This window comes from Schistocerca serialis, chromosome 9, assembly GCF_023864345.2.
Source record: "Schistocerca serialis cubense isolate TAMUIC-IGC-003099 chromosome 9, iqSchSeri2.2, whole genome shotgun sequence".
Taxonomy (NCBI): domain Eukaryota; kingdom Metazoa; phylum Arthropoda; class Insecta; order Orthoptera; family Acrididae; genus Schistocerca; species Schistocerca serialis.
The window spans coordinates 510,734,487-510,755,396 of record NC_064646.1 but is presented as its reverse complement, the minus strand read 5'-3'; the positions used below and the strand labels follow the sequence as shown (position 1 = coordinate 510,755,396).

The following is a 20,910-nucleotide window of genomic DNA, read 5'->3' as shown; positions in this document are numbered from 1 at the left end:
GTAGAATTGTCAGTGCTAACAGACAAGCAATATGCATGAAACAACAACAGAAAGCAATGTTGGATGTACGACGAACGGTTACGTTAGGACTGTGTAGCGATATTTGGCGTCAGTGGACGATGGCAGCTGACGACGGACGTGAGTGCCTCTGCTAACACCTGCAGCGCCTGTCCTGGGCTCGTGGCCATATCGGTTGGACTGGAAAACCGTGTCCCAGTCAGATTAGATCTGATTTCAGTCGGTAAGAGGTGACGGTAGGTTTCGAGTGTGACGCAGACCACACGAAGACACGAACCCAGATTGTGAACAAGGCGCTGTGCAAGCAGGTGGAGGGTCCATAAAGGTGTGGCCAGTTTTTACATAAAACGGACTGCGTTGTCTGGTCCAAATGAACCGATCATTGACTGGAAGTGGTGAAGTTCGGTTACTTGGAGGCCATTTGCAACTATTCATGGACTTGGTGTTCGCAAACAACGGTGCGCCGTGTCACCGGGCTACAATTGTTCGTGATTGATTTGAAGAACATTTTGGACATGTCGAGGGAATGATTTGATCACGTAGATCGCCCGACATGAATCGCATCAAATATTTATGGGAAGTAATCAAAAGGCCAGTTCGTGCACAAAATTCTACAACGACAACACTTTTGCAATAAGCGACGGTTATAGAAGTAACATGGCTCAGAGGACACCCAGCGAGTTGTTGAGTCCATGCCACTTCGATTAGCTCCACTATGCCGGTCAAAAGGAGATCCGACACGATGATATGAGTTATCTCATGACTTTTGTGACGTCAGTGTACTGCATACAATCGCCCTTGCAGCGTCATAGCCACATGAAAGCCGGAGCCGGGGACAGCGTCCAGTCTCGGACTGACGCTACAGCAACGGCCTCCAGCCAGCAAGTGAATTCCCTCCCTCGCTCTTCAGTGCCTGTTCAAAGCAATCCGTAGCGACTTGTGGGTCACTCCGCTTCACGGGAGCAAACTACCTGTGCTAGAGTAGCGATCCTCCTCGACACGTAGACCACAACAGACTGCACTCGAACACTGAGGAAAAATTTCGAAGTAATAATAAACATTCACGATACCACCTAGAGTGGCGAGGCATCCTTTTTCGGGAATCTCTTGTGGGGTTTAAGTCTTCCAGCTCCACGGGAAGCTCGAGATAAGGAGCCGTGTTTGTCGAAGGTACGCTTGAGGATGTCAGTGTCTTCGTGACGGGATCTGGTATTCGTGTAGCTGCCTGGATACCTCAGTTCTGAGTTTAGAGGAAGGGAAGGGCACACTACCTGCAGCAGCATCACGCCCAGTAAATCACTGTAGTGTTCAAACCACGGTTCGCTCCAGCCACTTGCTGACAGCTTGGCCATCTCTCCTTGCCCTGAGCTAGAGACCGCATACCACTCGACACGGCCGACACGTCGGTCCCGCCACGGAGAATGGGCACGAGCCAGCTGGCGGCTGTGTCTGCCCGGCCAGCGGCGTGGCAGCGGGGGCCGGCCTCGCGGCGGGCCCGCTCAGCCAGCTCTGGGCCCCTGGCGTGGCGGGCCCCGGCATTGCATCATGCCTGCCGTCCAGTCGCGGCAATCAACCGCTGCGCTGCACTCGTGCGCCTCGTAGTCCGATAGAGTCGGTCACTGACTGCTCGTACTGTACAACGCGCACTTCGTCAAGTTCAAAAATGCACTCATCTCCGTCAAGCTCAGTGGCGTCCCTGAACTCGGTCGCCTCTCCGTTTCGGTTGTAAATAGTGCCTCAACCAATATTTCTCGTAGATTATACAAGGATTACATACAGAGTGCGACATTAATTTGCAAAGAATATACACAGCGCAACAGTATTACAGGATCACTTTTTCTAAATACCGTAACTCCTTCCCATTGCGACACTTAAGTTTGAAATTTGGCTCAAACGTGCCCCCAACCCTCGTCTGTAATGATGCAAGAGCGAGGTGCCCTGCGACGTTTCCCTGGGGGACGACGGCGGCTCAAACAGCGGGGTGTCCAGGAAAAGGCCAGAGCGGGGAAGTTCATGTCCCGTGTAGGGTGAGTTAGTAACGTCACATTGGCACCAAACTTCCCTGCAATTCTGCCTAACGCCATCGCGGACGCGTCAGGAGAGGAGTTCTGTCGATGTGAAGGTTGTCACAGCCCCTCTTAACCACATTTCACACCCTGTTTTCATGCCTTTGGGATGGATATTAGAACCGAGACACACAGAGTTGAAGTCAGACGGTTCCTATACGAGTGGCCGATGGAAACATTGCAGACACACAGCCGCACAGAATCGACAGGGAAGGGCCTCGTGAGGGTGGCATAGAGGGCCTGAATGACCCCTGAGGCGTTGACTCCCACACATTTCGCGATCGCAGTCGACAGTTCGCAGTGAGATGGGGAACAGCAAGACGTTCTTCACCGTCTTTGGCACCGCGCACCCTCTCAGGCGTTTCTATCCTTCTCTGAGGCTGTGTCCCCACCGAACGTGATCTCACCCATTTGGGGACCAATACGAAAGAAATTTTTACTCTCGTGTACAAGTTGGAAGAACTAGGGACTGTTCAGCTCCATTCGATGAAATTTGAAGGTGATCCGAAACAGCAAAGAATGCTTATGCCTTCACATGCTGCTATCTTGTCTCCTCATGTGGCGTGATCACGGGGAGGCGAAGCATCGACAGGTGCGTGAGTTAAATGGGAAAGGCTCCCTCTAAGATCCCCCATTTCGGCAAAACGGTCGGTGGCGCCCATCCTACTTTACTGAGAGTTTTAAAAATGTTGCTGTAGAGACAAAACCCGTGACGAAGTTCTACTCGCTTACAGACCGACAAACCCTTCGACAGTCCTCAATTCCGTGTAGTCTACTATCAGGGGCGACAGCAGCGGTGTAACAGCGGAACTGCAGCAGTGTGCGCTGTCTGCAAGCACCTGTCGTGCCTTCTGTCTGGACGGGAACATTTTTAAGGTGCTCAAAAAAAGGTTGATAGGTGCTACCTTTACTGTTTTATTCGTGCATGTGTCAATGTCGCACAAGCACTCTTTGCTACTTCGGATCAAGTTCAAATGTTGTCACGTGTTGTTGAACGGGCCCTGTACACGAGTGCAAAAGGTGCAGTTGCGCTGTGCAGCAAAGGGGTGAGACCAGGTTTAACGGGGATGCGGCTCCACAGCGTCCGAGGGCGCCAGCAGTGTCGAGAGCGCCACCCTGTCACTCGTCGCACTGCCACCTCCTTCCTACCATGCGACGCACACAGGGCGGCACTGAGCAGAACTGTGGTGAAACCTCACACGTCACGTGAACTTCTCACCTGTGGCCTTTTTCTCACATATGTCGAAACCATGTTGTCTGAAGTACCGTAGAGGCCGATGTCGATGTTGCAGGCGCCGTTGCCAAAACTTAAACGTCGCAGTGGCTGAAAATAAGGGGGTTTCGATAAAGTGATCCGTTAATTCTGTTGCACACTTTTGTTACAGAAGACATATTTAACTGTACATTTCACAACTGTAATGATGAAGCAAAATCTTCACTTTGGTGTAACTGCTATTCACGAACACTGTAACACTTCCAGTATCAACTATCAATAAGCTTGGAATAACTCTACTGCCTTGTATCGTGCCACAGCTGCCCAGTGACCCTATGTTACAGGCATAAGATATTTCAAACATTTTGAATTTTGATGTATTCCGACCACCAACGTTTTCATGAGGTCATATGGCTACTGCTGTCTTAGCTCCTGCGATGGCTCATCTAATTTTAGAGCAACATGGCACTCTGGACTTGTGGTGATCAGAATATATCGACAGTAAATACGTTTAGAATACCAAGAACCTGTAACATAAGGTCTTTGAGCAGTTGCAGTAGTTCCTACCAAACTGGAGCATCTCAAGATTTAGATTAATTATTTGCAATTATTGTAAAATGCAACGACAAATGCTTCTTTTTTAACTACATTCTTTACTTAATTGACACTCAGTGTGTGATTTATGACTACGTGAGAACATTTGTTTTATGTGGAATTATGTACAGTTATTGTATGCACCTGCTCTAAGGGTGTTACAAAATATTTCATATTTTGGTGGTAGTGGTAAAGTCGTAGTATGGAGCAGATCAAGACAACATGTCCAGTAAACAAGGGGTTCAAAAACGCACATATTAAGGTGCGTGAGCACTTGTTGACCTTCGATACTTTGACACACATCGCTCCTACTGCTAGCTCGCTCCTATTATGAACGATCGACAGAATGCAGGAAACAAATGAGTATACAAATTAGAGCACATTATTCTGTTATCATGAAACAGTAGAGATTCTCACGTAACCTGCTGACTGTTACGTACTACCTGTACCGGTGAGCCATTGCTCAAGTTGCTCAATATGGTCTCCATTCATAGTAAGGTATGCTTCTGTCCATTATATTAGGTATCATACACTCTGTGAAAAATTTCAAGTCGGTCACTGATGCACTGGTAGGAATTGCGATGCGTTATCATCGTGTTTCTACATCATAAACGGAGTACTCATACACCACATATTTTCACTGTCATCACAACTAAGAATCCAAGGAATTAATAATAATAAATTTATTAAACACGATGTGTGCATGTGCTTCCATCTATATCTATATTTACACACTGTCGCTAGCAGAGGTTTCTTCGAACCAACTTCAGACTGTTTCTCTACCATTCCACTCAAAACTCTCAAACAGCGCATGGGAAAAATGAACAACTAAACCTTTCTGCGCGAGCTCTGGTTTATCTAATTTCATTACAGTAATCACTTCTCCCTTTATAGGTTGGAGACAATAAAATATCTTCACTTTCAGAGCAGAAACTCGGTCATTGAAATATCTTGAAAAGACCAAGCTGCAACGAAAAACGCCTTTGTTTTAATGATTATCCCATCAACTTGCGTATCACATCCGTGACAGCTATCCACTGTTTAGAGAAAATACGAGTTGTCCTTCTCTAACATTCTGCGTGGTGTCTATTTGTTCTATATCGTGTCTCCCTACCACTTTCGCGCAACGACGCTCTGAGCGTGTTTTTTAGGGAATTGACTAGTTTGAACCTGGGACCTGTTGCTGGTAAGGAGACGTCAGACCACATATGACATGTAGAATTCAGAAGAGTTCAGTGAGACTAGCGATGATGTAACCAAATACTTAATGATTTCAGCGTCAGCTCCACTGCACTCCCTGTAAAAGAATCTTAATAGTAATTAAATTTAGTGGAAGGGGTTCAAGGCTTTCCCATTTTTAGTTAGCTGGTAAAATAACGTCGAAAAAGCAGTTAAGTTTACCATTGGAAATTTTATTCTACTCACAAAACATTGTTTATAAATTGCGCTATTGATAAAAGGAAATGTTTTAATACAGGATGGTAAAAACCAACTGCGTTCAACAAAAACGTGAACGAATATTCCCTGAATGGGTTTCCAAGTTCTACAATGGATCGAAGGATGACCTATGCCATATCATATCTATAATCTAGGTTTAAATTAAGTTTCACAAAAGAGAAAACTATCAAAAAGGTCTACAGTGACCCTCAATTATCTAAAATTGCTTATCTAACTTGTAAATTACAGTGGCTGATGTGGCTTCTCAATAACTATATAACAGAAAAATCATCGTATTTCAGATTTTTACTTCAAGTGGCAAATGTGAATGTGGTGTCACCACCAGACACCACACTTGCTAGGTGGTAGCCTTTAAATCGGCCGCGGTCCATTAGTATACGTCGGACCCACGTGTCGCCACTGTCAGTGATAGCAGACCGAGCGCCACCACACGGCAGGTCTAGAGAAATGTACTGGCACTCGCCCCAGTTGTACAGCCGACGTTCATAGCAATGGTTCACTGACAAATACGCTCTCATTTGCCGAGACGATAGTTAGCATAGCCTTCAGCTACATTTGCTACGACCTAACAAGGCGCCGTATTCAGTTGATAATTAATATTGTGAAGCATGTATCATCAAGAGCGATGTTCTACAAATGTGGATTAAAGTTAAGTATTCCAGAAGCTATGTATCTTTCTTTATAGCATTCATTACATATCCTGTTTCAGACCTCTCGCCAGCCTGCGTGAGTTTAAGCGCGTGCCTTTCGGCTTCCTCTCATTGTGTCTAGGCTGTCTTGTCTAGACACAACAGTGAACACCATGAGCTTTAATTGACGATCGACACTTGTATTACGCAAAAAGGGGGTGTAACAGATGAGACTTCTGCAGTTCTGAGTGAAGCTTTATGCGCTGTTATGCGGCATCGCATGCGTTCATTACCTTGTTGGTGTTCGTCAGGGGGCGGCGGGCAGCACAGCTCCGCTCACCTCGCTGTCTCCGAAGCAACTCTCCCCTAACTTCTCCTTACTACAATTTACAGAAGTTGGTTTAAAAAAAAACTATCTGGCTGTGTTTTCATCTGACCAATCAGGGTCTCAATGTTAACCTTAAGCTCCGCCTACAAAAATTCTGTCCATCCAATGAGAAACGTTATACTTTTCGTGGTGGGGCAATTTTTTTGAAGTTTGCACCGTAACAGTGACGCGAAAAAGTCTCACGCTAAAACTTGCTGGTGGTGTGGTCCTAGCGGTTAGCTGGCGACGTGGGTGTCCGTCCGTCCCTTTATCGTAGGGTCTTCCAGCTTAACACGGTTCTGCTCTCGGCTTCTGTTGTCGTTTCTCCCCTCGGAACTGCATCTGTCTCACGGTGGGAAGGTATGACATGCATTTAGGCATTCTTGTGTTAGTCTGTGGTATTCCATTTGCTCACTCGTTACTCGTATTACTTTGGTTAATTTAATGTCACGATTTATTCGGAGCTATGTGACATACTACTGGATTTGCTTATCATGTCAGGGTTTTCATGGAAGGTGTTGGATTTGCCTGACACCTTACAGTTCTTTGGACTTTTTCGATGTCCTCCATCAACACTGTCTGGTGAGGGTCCCACACCACACAGCAGTAATCCAGCAGAGGACCTGTTGCAGCTTCTAGCTGTACTGCCAATAAAATATAGTCTTTGGTCTGTCTTCCTCCCAAGATTATCTGTGTGATAATTCCAACTTAAGTCATTGACAATTATAAATCGTAGGTATTTAGTGTGTAATGTGGCAAGTCCTTCTGCGAGTCTTTTTCATTCTTCATGTTTCTTTGGTTATGTACGCGGAGAGGAGTTGAATTACCTTGACAGCATACGTGTTATCACAGTGATATGATGTGATCAGTTCACTTCTCTTTCTTAATTTTCTTATAATCTAGCTTGGTGCCCACTTCCTGGGCTTACTTTAGAAGTGGAGAGTGCTGTGAAAATGAGATTAAAGTCATATTGTAAGACCCAACGAAACGAGCCATGGGGCTACACCTTTGGCCCCTCCCAGAAGAAGGAAGAATTGGAGGTGAGGACGAAAGTAACTTGAGCGGAGTGCTGGCAGACAAGCCATCGTCGAGTGATGACAGTCAGCAGGTGGCCAAAATAGAGAGACCTTCATTCCAACAAGTTGCGGAGCTCTACCAGTGGGAGGTAGTTGTTGCGAGCACGTGAAGTGACATGCTTATGAAGATAAACATCTGGCGTTCCTAAAAATACGAAAACAGTCCTGATCTACTTTGTGGACAGATGGTGCAGCAAAATTGACTACTAGCCTCCTATCGAGCTTTTTACATTTTCACATGACCTATAATGTGAGGCTAGTTTACGGCAGAATGATCACCTATTGTTGTGTTAGCTCTGATGTCATACAGACGTAACACGTGTGAGCAAGCCTTTTAGAAAAGAGCGGAATAAATGCGATTCATTGCCTTGTTGGCGTTGCGGCCTATTTTGGCGCGAAATCTTGCGTATGAAACAATTATGCCATTGGGCGGCGCTGGGAACTTCTTAGAGGATTGGTGGAATGCTACGGTCCCAGGTTCGAATCCCGCCTCGGACGTGGATGAATGTGATGTCCTTAGCTTAGTTAGGTTTAAGTAGTGCTAAGTTCTAGGGGACTGATGACCTCAGAGAAGTCCCATAGTGATCAGAGCCATTTGAACCATTTTTGGGTTGATGGATGCATAGTGTTGGCGGGAAGACAAGCTTCGTTGTGAAATTTCCTAAGTTCTGTAGGACCTGCTGGCGTTGGTTCCACACAAACTATCACCGAGATGATCATAGTAAAGCTATTGTGCCTGTCTCATGGAGTTAGATCCGCGATTTGATGCAATTCCACTTCCATCAGTAACTTTTGATCTCGTGGTATCGGTTAGCAGAGCATAAAGTAGAGAACATCTTTGTATCATTCTTGTCATGATAACTATGTTTTACTGCATTAAGATTGGTATGTGGTTGATAATAAACGATAGTGTTATTTAAATCGTGAGTTCATTATCATAACCAATGATAATATTATATCGATTCTGCACCTTCAGAGTTTTCGCTAGGGCCGGTCATTTAAAGCTTTAGTATATCGGTTCGGCCCACTAAATTTAATACTGGGTCTCAAGGGTGCGTCTGATTCTCGATTAATCTCAGATTCAAATAAATGTCACATTTCTCTCTCACACTTAGGGTTTTGCAAGTCGAACTGACAGCCTTCAAATTTATGTGATCTATCATGCAACCAAAATTAAATATAGATTAGGAACAGCAGAGGTCCTGTAACACTTGCTTGGGGATTGCCAAACATCATTTACGCTCTACTCCCTGACCTTCTGTTGATTACTATAGACTGTAACATTAATGACAGGAAACCAGCACAGCTGAGACAATACTGATAGACACAATTGTCTTATGAGGAACGGTGTCAAGAGCCTTCAGGAAATCTATAGATATGGAATCAATATGACATCCGCTGTCGATAGCGCTGTCCTCGTCGGGCAATAAAGAGCTAATAGTGTTTCACGAGAACAATGTCTTGCAAATCCGCTCTGAATATGTGCCAATAGATCGTTTTCTTCGAGTTAATTCATAGATGTTCAAACACAGTATATGTTCAAAAATTTTGCTGCAAACCGGCGTCAGTAATATGGGTCTGCAACTCATCAGATTACTTCTATTTCCTTTCTCGAGTATTGGTGTGACCTGTGCAAGTTTCCGGTCTTTAGTTAGAGATCTTTTGTCGAATGAGCGGTTGTATACGATTGCTATGTATGGCGGTATTTTATCAGCGTTGGTGTGACCTGTGCTAGTTTCCAGTCTTTAGGTATGGATCTTTCGTCGAATGAGAGGTTGCATATGATTGCTCTGTATGACGCTATTGTAACAATATATTCTCAAAGGAACCTAATTGGTATACAAGGTGGACCGGAAGATTAGCCTACATTATTTAAGCTGCTTCGCTATATCCATGACACCTACTTCTAAGTTCTTGTGTTGGCAGCTGTTCTTGATTCAAATTCTGGAGTATCTACTTCGTCTTCTTTGGAGAAGGAATTTCAGATAACCGTGATTAGTAACCATGCAACTATGCTTTAATCTCACAGTCATGGGTAATATCACTATTGGTATAGTGGAGCGAATGCACTGATTGTGTCCTACCCTTGGTGTACTTTACATACGACCAGAATCTCTTTGGGTTATCAGTCAGATTTCCCTGTGGGAGCTATTAAAAGTATCTTTCAGTGAAGTCCCCAGTAAGCTACAAGTTTTAGTAAAGCATCGCCAGTCTTGTAGATTTTGTGTCCTTTTAAATTTTGCATGCTTTTTTGGTTGCTTCTGCAATAGTGTTCCGAATTGTTTTGTGTAGCATGGAAAATTAGTATAATGTTTTACTAATTTATTTCGTATAAATCTCTCAACCGCCACGTATACTGTTTCCTTGGATTTAAGCTACGTCTGGCCTACACTTAGATACTGTAGTTAGTTTGGAAGGAATGGAGACTGGCTTTTAGGAAGGCACCAAGCAAATTTTTATCTGTTTCTTCAAATAGATATATTTTGCGTACACTTTTGGTAGAGTTGCATGTTGAAGTGATCAGTCTCGCCACGACGATCTTGTGGCCAGTAATTCCTGTACCAGTTTTGATATTCGCTGTTTCCACCGGATTATTTGTTGCTAGGAGATCGAGTATGTCTTCGCAGCTATTTACACGTCGAGTAGGTTCATGAACAAACTGCTCAAAATCATTTTCGAAGAAAGCATTTAGTTCAGTTTAAGCGATCTTGTATGTCTAACAGCGGCTTTGAACACGTATTTTCGCCAACATATCGACGGTAGACTGAAGTCACCACTCGCTATAAATGTATACCTATTTCAGGTGAAATTTTCAGCAAATGAGTGATTGGGTGGAATTGGGTGGTAGCTAAAAGGAACCAGTTACTAATTTCGTCCGATTGCCAAGCATAACCGGTACCCATACTAACTTACAGGAACTATCTACTCCGATCTCGATAGAAGATAGTCTACTTCTAACAGCAACAAACATTCTGTCACCTATCGTATTTTATGTATCATTTCTGAACATCGTTATGTCATTTTCTCCGGCTCTCGGTGCCTATAATGATTTGAGCTTCCCAGTGCTTTCTATTAGCGCTGGTTCTCTCCCAACACAGCGACGACAACAGAAAACTACAATACTAATCGTTGCTGGGTCTGCCCTCGCCCTGTGCCTCTCCTGCATACTTTGAGACTGGTGCTCTTTCTGTAGCTTCCAGTGACCCTCGACCCTAAAAAAGCGATCAGTCCCTTCCACACAGCCTCTGCTACCCTTGTAGCCGCCTCCTGTGTAAATTCGACTCCTGAGCTGTTAATGGAATCCGAAACCCCACCACCATACGTCCCAAGGCGAGGAATCTGCAACGTACATTGTCGCCAAAACGTGTGACCCTCTCATTTATACCCTCCACTCTGCTCTGTGCCGAAGGTCCTCAGTCGACCCCGTTGACAATGCTACCTACGGCGAGCTCTAGCTTCAAGCAAGACTGGTTGTCTTTACGAGTTTGGCTAATCGATTGAAACCAAAGAGTATCTCTTTAAGTTATGCTTGGGAGGAACGAGCCGGCCAACGAAATGGACCTCTCGGACCAATCCATTGCCCATTAAAAGCCTTTGTGAGGTGTTCTCGCACATTTCGGGGAAAATAGACTGGTGTTCTATCACCTATCACTTACGATACATATTTCCAGCCGTTGTTGGTGGTAGGGGAATACAGTCTGCTAATTGCTGGAAAATAAATCTCAATGATTCTACTGACAATATCCTGAGTCAGAGATGTTATTTCGTCATACAGGACATGTGCTCAATGGTTGTTTCTATTTGCAGGAGCATAACTTAATATCATATCTCCCATACCCCATATGAAATAATAGGATTCAATTATGTGGTAAGTGCAAAGATGAAAATACAATATGAAAGCATTTCACAAACTCACCAAAACACAAAGTGATTGCATTAGAACTAACGTATGCGCTAGCTGTACTCACCCAGAACTGTGAATACTGTTTACTCTTAACAACACTAACAGGTGTTCGTTCACTGCGTGCTGTATCCATTGGCAGTAACAGAGGAGTGTATCCTCATTTGTCTACTGTATTCTGTAGGTCGTTCGTAAAAGCAAAAACCTTGGAGTAGAAGAAATATGCTTCACAGTACTGAAGATGAAGAAGTGCCCATAGCTCTTAAGGTATTTTAGATCCCATATTTATTAGATGTTTTGGTATTGCTTTGAACAATTGTACTAAGCCTCAAAACATAGAATACCTTTTTGTTAATACCCTGTGCAGTTGATCTCTTTTAGTACATATGGTCAGATTGAAACCCAAATAGATTGTCGAAATAGAAATAAAAGGGTTAAATGAGAGTCATGACAAGGAGAATTGAAAATAAAATTGAGGAAAATAGAGGGGAAGAGGAGTTCAAGTTCATAAAAAAGATAGAGGAACAAGAGTTCATACAGATTGACTGAGGGTAATTGGAGGAAGAAAGATAGAAATGAACAATGAGGTGGATATTAGTTTCATAGACTGGGAGAAGCCTTTTGGTAGAGACAACTGGGGTATACTGCTGAGAATATTAAAAGATGTGGGTACAGAGTGGAAAAATAGAAGTTTAATGAAGGAGATGTATACAAAGCAAAATTTGACAGCTTAGGGAATGAGGATATGATAGAGATGCACACTGAAAGGAGTGTAAGGCAAGGATGCTCAGTGTCACCGAAGCTATTCAACACACATCAGGATGAACTGATATGTAAGGCTCTAGGGCATGGAAGAGGCATTGGAGGAGAAAGGATAAAAATTGTTAACTATACGAATGATGAATCAATGTGTGTGAGACGGGTTGTGATGTATCTTTCTACCACAGCTGCACAAGGACGCTGTGTGAGTGTTTTAGGAATTTGTGTTGAACCAGCGGCCTGAAGGTAGGAAGATATTAGCTCACCATGCACTGTTCAGAAGAGTGCAGCAGTATGGACAACGATGCACTCAGACAATGATGTCAAAGTCGGTCTCACTACACTCCCTGTAAAGGAAATGTTATCGCTAACAGATATTAGTGTTTGGGTGTAGGTGTAACTGTATGTTACCAAAAAATGAATGTCTTAGATTTTCGTTATTAAGGTTTATTTTTACTCTAAGTATGATTTTATGACATAGAAATCATAATTACAATATATACAGGATGGTGAAATATTGATATTGGGTGTTCACAGCTCTGAAGCGAAATTCCTAACTATTTTAAGGTTCTTTAATAGCAAAATGGTTGATGAACATGTCGGGGGTCGATTAAATACAAACAAATTAAATGTAGAATGAGATTTTCACTTTGCAGCGGAGTGTGCGCTGATATGAAACTTCCTGGCAGATTAAAACTGTGTGCCCGACCGAGACTCGAACTCGGGTTCGAGTCTCGGTCGGGCACACAGTTTTAATCTGCCAGGAAGTTTCATATCAGCGCACACTCCGCTGCAGAGTGAAAATCTCATTCTGGAAACATCCCCAAGGCTGTGGCTAAGCCATGTCTCCGCAATATCCTTTCTTTCAGGAGCGCTAGTTCTGCAAGGTTCGCAGGAGAGCTTCTGTGAAGTTTGGAAGGTAGGAGACAAGGTACTGGCAGAAGTAAAGCTGTGAGTACCGGCCGTGAGTCGTGCTTCGGTAGCTCAGTTGGTAGAGCACTTGCCCGCGAAAGGCAAAGGTCCCGAGTTCGAGTCTCGGTCGGGCACACAGTTTTAATCTGCCAGGAAGTTTCAAATTAAATGCAGTTGGGGCCAGAGATGCTAATTAAGCTAAAATGCACAATTTAAACACCCAAAAATTAATGGGGGCTGTATAGGGTACGTAAATATAACTGCAAATATAATTGTACAATTAAAACAGTTCAGCAACTTCAGATTATAATGCATTCTGCAGGAGCGGATCAATACTTTTCTGTAGATCGGATATATCGTGCGTTTTCCTTTCAATTGAGCTTGACAATCGTGAAATATGTTTAACTGCAGGTCATGGTTGAACGTACAAAAAAAAGTAAGGGAGACAGAGACGTCCGGAGTTCTGAATGTCTATCGAATATCACTTGCTGGCGTAGCGCCAGCGCACGTGTTTACGTTTCCTCGGCGGCGGCAGTGGCTGCTAAGCTGTGAACCTGAGGATCTGTTCCAAATCTCTCTCGACTGTTGAACACCAGTCTGGTACGTTTCGTACGTCCTCGGTGAAGGCGAGACTTCTAGTTATTCCCTGAGTAAGTATATGGGCATGGTACACGCTATTTGGCTGGAACATCGTGTACGTCGTTGCCCTCAAACCGCTCGCAACTGTCAGTGCTCGTTGCAATTCTCTGTACTGGAAGACATTGCAGACTCCTTAAGAGTTAAGACGAGCCTGTGATTAAGTGTTCACATAATTATTCTCACAATCGTCTCAGCTTGGCGGGAGTCGCCTTGGTCATTCAATGATTTGCTGCAAGAGAAGAGCGAATTTTTCTGTCTGCACTATGCCTTTATGAAAGGTGGTGGCCACGCTCTTTCGTTCTGGCCAATCAGAGCTACCGACTGGACTTTCTGTAGCCTATCAAAGTCGTCGTTTCTTTTGTAGGGCAGAGTTTAACTTGTGCTACGTAATGCCGAGACAAACAGTTTTTTTCCACGTGAGTTTAAACACAGGTGGCTACAGTGAGTCACCAAAGTTTTGAGTGTTTTTTTTTTCTCCATACGCCTGTCTGCCATCTCCAGCCGTGTTCCTGCAGAAAGGCTTTCCAAAGGGTCAACATTAAAAACAGGGACAAGGGCGGCTTTTGCCAGCGGCCTGCACAGTGGCTACGGGGTTTGCATTGTGTCCGCTTGGTGTCCCGCTGTGAAGGTTTCGGCTGAACATGTGATGGGCGTTGCTGTCGAAAATTCTCCATTCCTCAGAACTGCGTCTCATAGATCAGGTCTGCGAATTTACTTGCGTGCAGTTCCTAGTGTTAGTGGTTTATATTCACGAAACGTCGACTTATTAATTCAATTTGCCTATGAATAAAATTCGTCCATGTTCACGTGACTATATCATGTGACATATCGGTTTACCTGCAATTGTTTCAGGAATTCAATGGAAGGTGTGTTATATGTCTGGCACCTTACAAGCAGTGCTGCCGGAATTAGAACAGCAGCTACAGCAAGCGTTGAACAGTATTTGAAGAAGAGCAACAGAGTGTGGAATGATGATAAAAGTAAAAAAGAAAAAAGTGACAAAAATAAACAAGAAGGAAGTTCGAGTTAACATTTCCTAGACATACGAAAGATAAATCAAGTAAAATATTTTTTGTATCCGTACAGAAGAAATGGGGTAGAGGATATCTATGGAAACGAGTGTATTTGGAAAGGTGAAGCAGTTAGTAACATGTAGAAGAATTCCAATGGAGCTGAGGAGAAGATCTGCTAAATATTGTGTCTGGACTGTAGTGTTGTACAACAGTGAACTATGGGGAGTTAAAACTAGAGATATTTCGAAATGTTTGAAATGTGACTATGGAGAAGAATGATTAAGGGGAAATAGACTGGAAGACCTAAGAATGAAGATGTAACAAAGAAAATAGAGAAAGAAGTCACCTGAAAAGAAAAAAAATACCCTTGGCAGGGACATATGTTGCGGAGGAATTGTCAGCAATAATGAATTATAGAGGAAAAAGTGGATGAAATGAGAGGAAGTGGTAGGAAGACAATTGAAATACTGGACATTAGAAGAGGATGAGCTTAGAGAGAGTTGAAGGAAGATGCTAACAACAGGACATGAGGGACTCCAGTTAAGACCTCAGCGTTATCCCAGAGCCAGTTTTGGACTAAATGGCGATCCGACGCATTGTTCGGTAGCTGACATTCAACACTGATGCCAATTTCCTCAGCGATTGCACCGGGCCCTCCTAAATCAGCACCTGAGCCTTTTAGATAACTGCCGCAGTTCGTGATACGTGTTTCCTCGAATGAGGTTTCCTCGCCGGGTTAGTGGAGCCTTCCCCAGAGTTCTCCAAAGCATTGTACTTGGGCACAATATCGTAAGCAGTTGATCTCGTGTAGCAGAAGAATCGAACTATTTCAGTGGGCGAACGTCCAGCGCGAAGACTCTCGATAATCGCGGCTCTTCGGTTATACTCCGCACTTGTCCGCAACATATCCGCCATTTTGAGGTTCTGGCTGTTTACTAGAAGCCCATGGCTGTCAAGAACGCCAATCTCGACCTCCTGCGGAACTGGGATAAAGAGGGAAATTCAAATTTAAATTTGTCCGGATTTAATCACCGCACCCTGTATATTGCTGACCTTTATTAAGGCTGCTCAACACCACCTATGCAAAATATTTCTGATATTCCAGTGGTAAAGTAGTATACTCATTAAGTTTATATTTTTGTATTTTATAGATCTATACGCCATCTATATATAATATTTCTGACATTTTGTTTATAATGCAGTCTACGGATGAAGATATACGATATTTTCGTGTTTTATTGACATATGCGTGGACACGACGCAACTCCTTGAAGGTTCCCTTTCTATGGAACGTAGAATAAGATGAATGAATGAATGAAAGAATGAATGTTTAGTAGCGTGCTAAGTACCCTCTTCCAAGCTCTTCAGAGTTGTTTACAGTGTATGTTTGTAGCTGTAGGAGCAGATGTGTACTGCGGAGATAAAAGCCGTGGGAGAGCGATATGCACACATACAGATGGGGCGAGTGTCGCGTAGACAAAGTGTTGAAGGACAGTACGTTGACGGAGCTCTCGTTTCTACTCAGGTGATTCATGTGAAACGGTTTCCTACTTCATTATGCCCGCACGACGGCAATTAACAGACTTTGAAGACGAAACGGTAGTTGGATCCAGACGCATGGGATGTTACATTTCGGAAATTGTTAGGGAATTCAGTGTTCAGAGATGAACGGTATCATGAGTACGCGGAAAGTAGCACATCTCAGACATTATCTCTCAGCACGGGCAACGCAGCGGCCAAGGGCCTTCTCTTAACGACCGACAGCTGCGGCGTTTGCGTAGAATTTTCATTGTTAACAGACAAGCAACATTGCGTGAAGTAACCGCAGAAATCATTGTTAGACGTGCGACGAACGTAGCCGTTAGGAAAGCGCAGTGAAATTTGACATTAATAAGCTATATGAGAGGAGAGGACATCAGCTGCAGCGCTTCTCCTGGGCTCTTGACGATATGGGTTGCACCCTAAACGACTGGAATACAGTGGCCTGGCAAAATAACCTACACTTTCAGTTGGTAAGAGCTGAGAGTGGAGCAGAGCCCATGAGGCCTCAGAGTCAAGTTACGAGAGAGGTACTGTGCTATGTGGTGGTGGGTCGATATTGGTGTGTGTTTTGTTGACAAGGAATGGACTGAGTCCTCTAGTCTAACTGAACCGATCTTTGTCTGGAAATGTTTGCGCTTGCCTACTTGGAGACCACGTGCAGCCATTCATGGACTTTATTTAGTCAAACAACGATGTGATATCACCGGGCCACAATTATTTGCGGCTGGTTTGAAGACAATTCGAGCGAATGGTTTGGCCATCCACGAATGCTATGGAAAATTTACGGGACGTAATTGAGAGGTCAGTCCGTTTGCAAAATCCTGCGTCGGCAATACTTCTCAATTATGGACCGCTATAGAGGCAGCATGGCGTAATGTTCCTGCAAGGGACTTTCAACCAGTTGTTGGGTTGGTGGCACGCCGACTGGCTGCACTACGCCGGGCAGGAGGAGGCCCGACGCCGCACTGGGGCGTGCCACGTGGCTTCTGTTGGCGACGGACAAGGCCGGCGCGGCAGGGCCCGGCCGCGCCCTGACCAGCGCAGCGCAGCGCAGCGCGGCTGAGGAGGCGAGCCGCGGCCGCCGACGTCGCGGCCCGCATTCCTGCGCGCGCCGACCTCCGAGGTCGGTGCGGTGTGCAGGGCCGGGCTGACGCAACTGGCAGGGACTCCCTGGGCGTCCGTTTCATCAGCCGGGGCGACCCGACCAGCGGCGCGCCCGAGGCTGGCTGCCGCGGCTGCTGCTGCCGCTGCCGCTGCTGGGCTGATGCAACGCTGTCCAGCGTGTGCCGTACTCACAGCTGGCGCGCCACGGGCCTCAGGCATTCGCCAGTTACGCGCACTCAGCTCCGTCCGATAAGAGGTTAAGCGCGGCAGACACGGCTGCTCGTGGCCGTACGTCCAAAGTTCATCGAGAGTCGCGCGATCGAAGAGAGAGAACGTAACACCGCGACCACAGTGAGGCAAAGCGGACAACACTCCGTCAAGTTTTGGGAAGGCTAAAGAAAGGGTCGCGGTACGTGGTAGTTTGTAAGGAAATTACGAAATAAAATTCAATTGTTGCCGTTATAGCAATTATAAAAATGGTTCAAATGGCCTTGAGCACTATGGGACTCAACTGCTAAGGTCATTAGTCCCCTAGAACTTAGAACTAGTTAAACCTAACTAACCTAAGGACATCACAAACATCCATGCCCGAGGCAGGATTCGAACTTGCGACCGTAGAGGTCGCTCGGCTCCAGACTGTAGCGCCTAGAACCGCACGGCCACTCCGACCGGCAACGCGCCAACACTTTACGGTAGTGATCGCCAATATCCGGGCCCCGGGCAGCATGCCGTCCGAATACAGCAGTTGTGCCGTATTATAACACACGTCTAGCAACTACCAAAAACCTCCTACTAACTTTAAGAGTATTTTTATACCTTTTCTCCCTTACTCAAAAAACAAAAATTTCCATAGACGTGCTTAATTTTAAAAGACGTTGGTGAATTCAGCCGTGAGCTAAGTAAATTTTGCCGCCTACCTCAGGAGCATAGGGTGTAAGTGGCGTGGCCACATGGCATTAACAGAAGTGGTTTTCATTGTTTGTTATTTGTCTTCCAGTGCTGACAGCTCACGAGCGTGCGAAACTAGCACCGATTTGCTGCTACCGTACAAATTTCAAACGCAACTTACATGGATTCGTGAATGGGTGTTACAGATAATGTCATCTTCAAGCGTGGTACATTTTTCTAGCAATTAAACTAAAATAAAATTACGGCTCTTGTAATGCAGCGCAGTTAGTAAGACAAAAATGGCACTCAAAACATAGAGTGAACATTCGTGAACTTGTCTCATCCTACACCATGTGATCAAAACTATTCGGACACGTGGCTGAAAATGACTTACAAGATCGTGGCGCCCTCCATCGGTTATGCTGGAATTCAGTACGGTGTTGGCACTCCATTGGCCTTGACGACAGCTTCAACTCTCACAGGCATACGTTTAATGAGGTGCTGGAAGGTTCCTCGGGGAACGGCAGCCCATTTTCACTGAGGAGAAGTATCGATGTCGGTCGATGAGACCTGGCACGAAGTCGGCGTTTCAGAACATCCCAAAGCTGTTCTACAGGATTCAGGTCAGGACTCTGTGCAGGCAAATCCAATACACGGATGTCTCTGTCGCGTACCCACTCCGACACAGGCCGTGCGTTATTAACAAGTTCTCGGTCGTCTTGAAAGATTCAATCCCTATCACCGAATTGCTCTTCAACAGTGGGAAGCAAGAAGGTGATTAAAACATCAATATAAGCCTGTGCTGTGAAAGTGCCACGCAAAACAACATGGGGTGCAAGCCCCGTCCGTGAAAAACACGACCACACCATTACACCACCGCCTCCGAATTTATTGTTGGCACTACACACGCTGCCAGATGACGTTCCCGGCAATTCGCCATGTATCTCTACACAACGTTTTTCCTTTGTTCGATCGTCCAATGTTTACGCTCCTTACACCAAACCAGGCGTCGTTAGGCATTTGATGGCGTGATGTGTGGCTCACGAGCAGCCGCTCGAGCATGAAATCGAAGTTTTCTCATCTCCCTCGTAAGTATCATAGTACTTGCAGTGGATCCTGATGCAGTTTGGAATTACCGTGTGATGGTCTGGACAGATCTCTGCCTATTACACATTACGATTGTCAGTGAACAGACGAGGTCGGCCAGTACGCTTTTGTGCAGTATGTGTCCTTTCACGTTTCCACTTCACCATCACAGTGGACCTAGCGATGTATAGGAGTGTGGAAATCTCGCGTACTGATGTATGACACAAGTGACACCCAATCACCTGACCACGTTCGAAATCGGTGAGTTCCGCGGAGCGCCTCATTCTGTTCTCTCACGATGTCTAATGACTACTGTGGTCGCTGATATGGAGTACCTGGCAGTAAGTGGCAGCACAATGCACCTAATATGAGAAACGTCTGCTTTTGGGGGTGTCCGGATACTTTTGATGACATAATGTATTAATTAATATGACGCACTAATTTATGTAGGTTACCAATTAAGTTTTCGAAATGTGGTGCTACAGAAGAATGCTGAAGGTAAGGTGGATAGATCACGTAACTAATGAGGAGGTATTGAATAGGATTGGGGAGAAGAGAAGTTTGTGGGACAACTTGACTAGAAGAAGGGATCGGTTGGTAGGACATGTTCTGAGGCATCAAGGGATCACAAACTTAGCATTGGAGGACAGCGTGGAGGGTAAAAATCGTAGATGGAGACCAAGAGATGAATACACTAAGCAGATTCAGAAGCATGTAGGTTGCAGTAGGTACTGGGAGATGAAGAAGCTTGCACAGGATAGAGTAGCATGGAGAGCTGCATCAAACCAGTCTCAGGACTGAAGACCACAACAACGACAACAAACCAATTAATAATAAGACCGGTAGGGAAAAGCGTGATAAGCTGGCGAAATAGTCATCGCCATTGATGTCAGTGAGATTGACAGAGGAACCTTGCTGCCTTATTTTTTAGTAAGAACTTAGTTTCTGGGTCGTCTGATATTAGGTAACTCACTTACATTACCGTTGTTACCTCACTTATACGTAGACTAACTAACCTTTTACCATCCCGATTTTTAAGCAACGTCTTTTGCTCTACAAATGTAGTTCCTTGTAATTTTTTTCAGTTTTGTAGTTTCTTCTGTGGATTACTAATGCCGACGCGTCCAATCTCGAAAAGTGGCAAAGGTGTTCGCCACAGTAAGATTTAGTTACTTATAATAATAATAATAATAATAATAATAACAATAAAACACGTATAATACAACAGATTAAACTGACTTCTAAGGCCTCTTATATACAAAATATACGAAGCTATCATCTTCCATTCTATCGCTTTGTGACACTTTTGAATTAATATTGGTAGATTATTTAAAACCGTCTTTGTTCTGTTAAATTCGACCTAATACAGAAACCCGATAGAAAACGGACTGTTGCAGTCGCTTGGTATTCTTTCCTATACAAGGGCTTCGAGATGCCTATAAACTGTGCCCGAAAACTGCAAAAAGGACCATCGGTTCCTGTCGCGATGACACTGGCCACAGTACCCGCCATGGTACGGAAAGCCGCTCAGTGTGTAGGCTTTTAGGAAAACGTGTATAGTTCCAGTATGTTATTTTCTCTTTACATTAGTAGTATTTGGTGAGATACCTTATTGTAGGTGGATTCAAAACGTATAAGAGCAGAG

The 20,910-nt window shown here is 44.7% G+C and overlaps 1 protein-coding gene across 1 annotated transcript in view; it reads right to left on the bottom strand.

Moving 5' to 3' along the window:
- LOC126419745 (homeobox protein Hox-A13-like) overlaps window positions 1-17,510 on the bottom strand; it is a 55,683-nt gene extending 38,173 nt beyond the window's left edge. The window contains exons 1-2 of the mRNA XM_050086922.1: window positions 17,224-17,510; window positions 1,402-1,567 (exon numbers count right to left, since the gene is read on the bottom strand). Coding sequence (XP_049942879.1) covers window positions 1,402-1,567; window positions 17,224-17,510 — 453 coding nt within the window. The remainder of the gene's footprint in view (window positions 1-1,401; window positions 1,568-17,223) is intronic.
- Window positions 17,511-20,910: the final 3,400 nt, after the last annotated feature.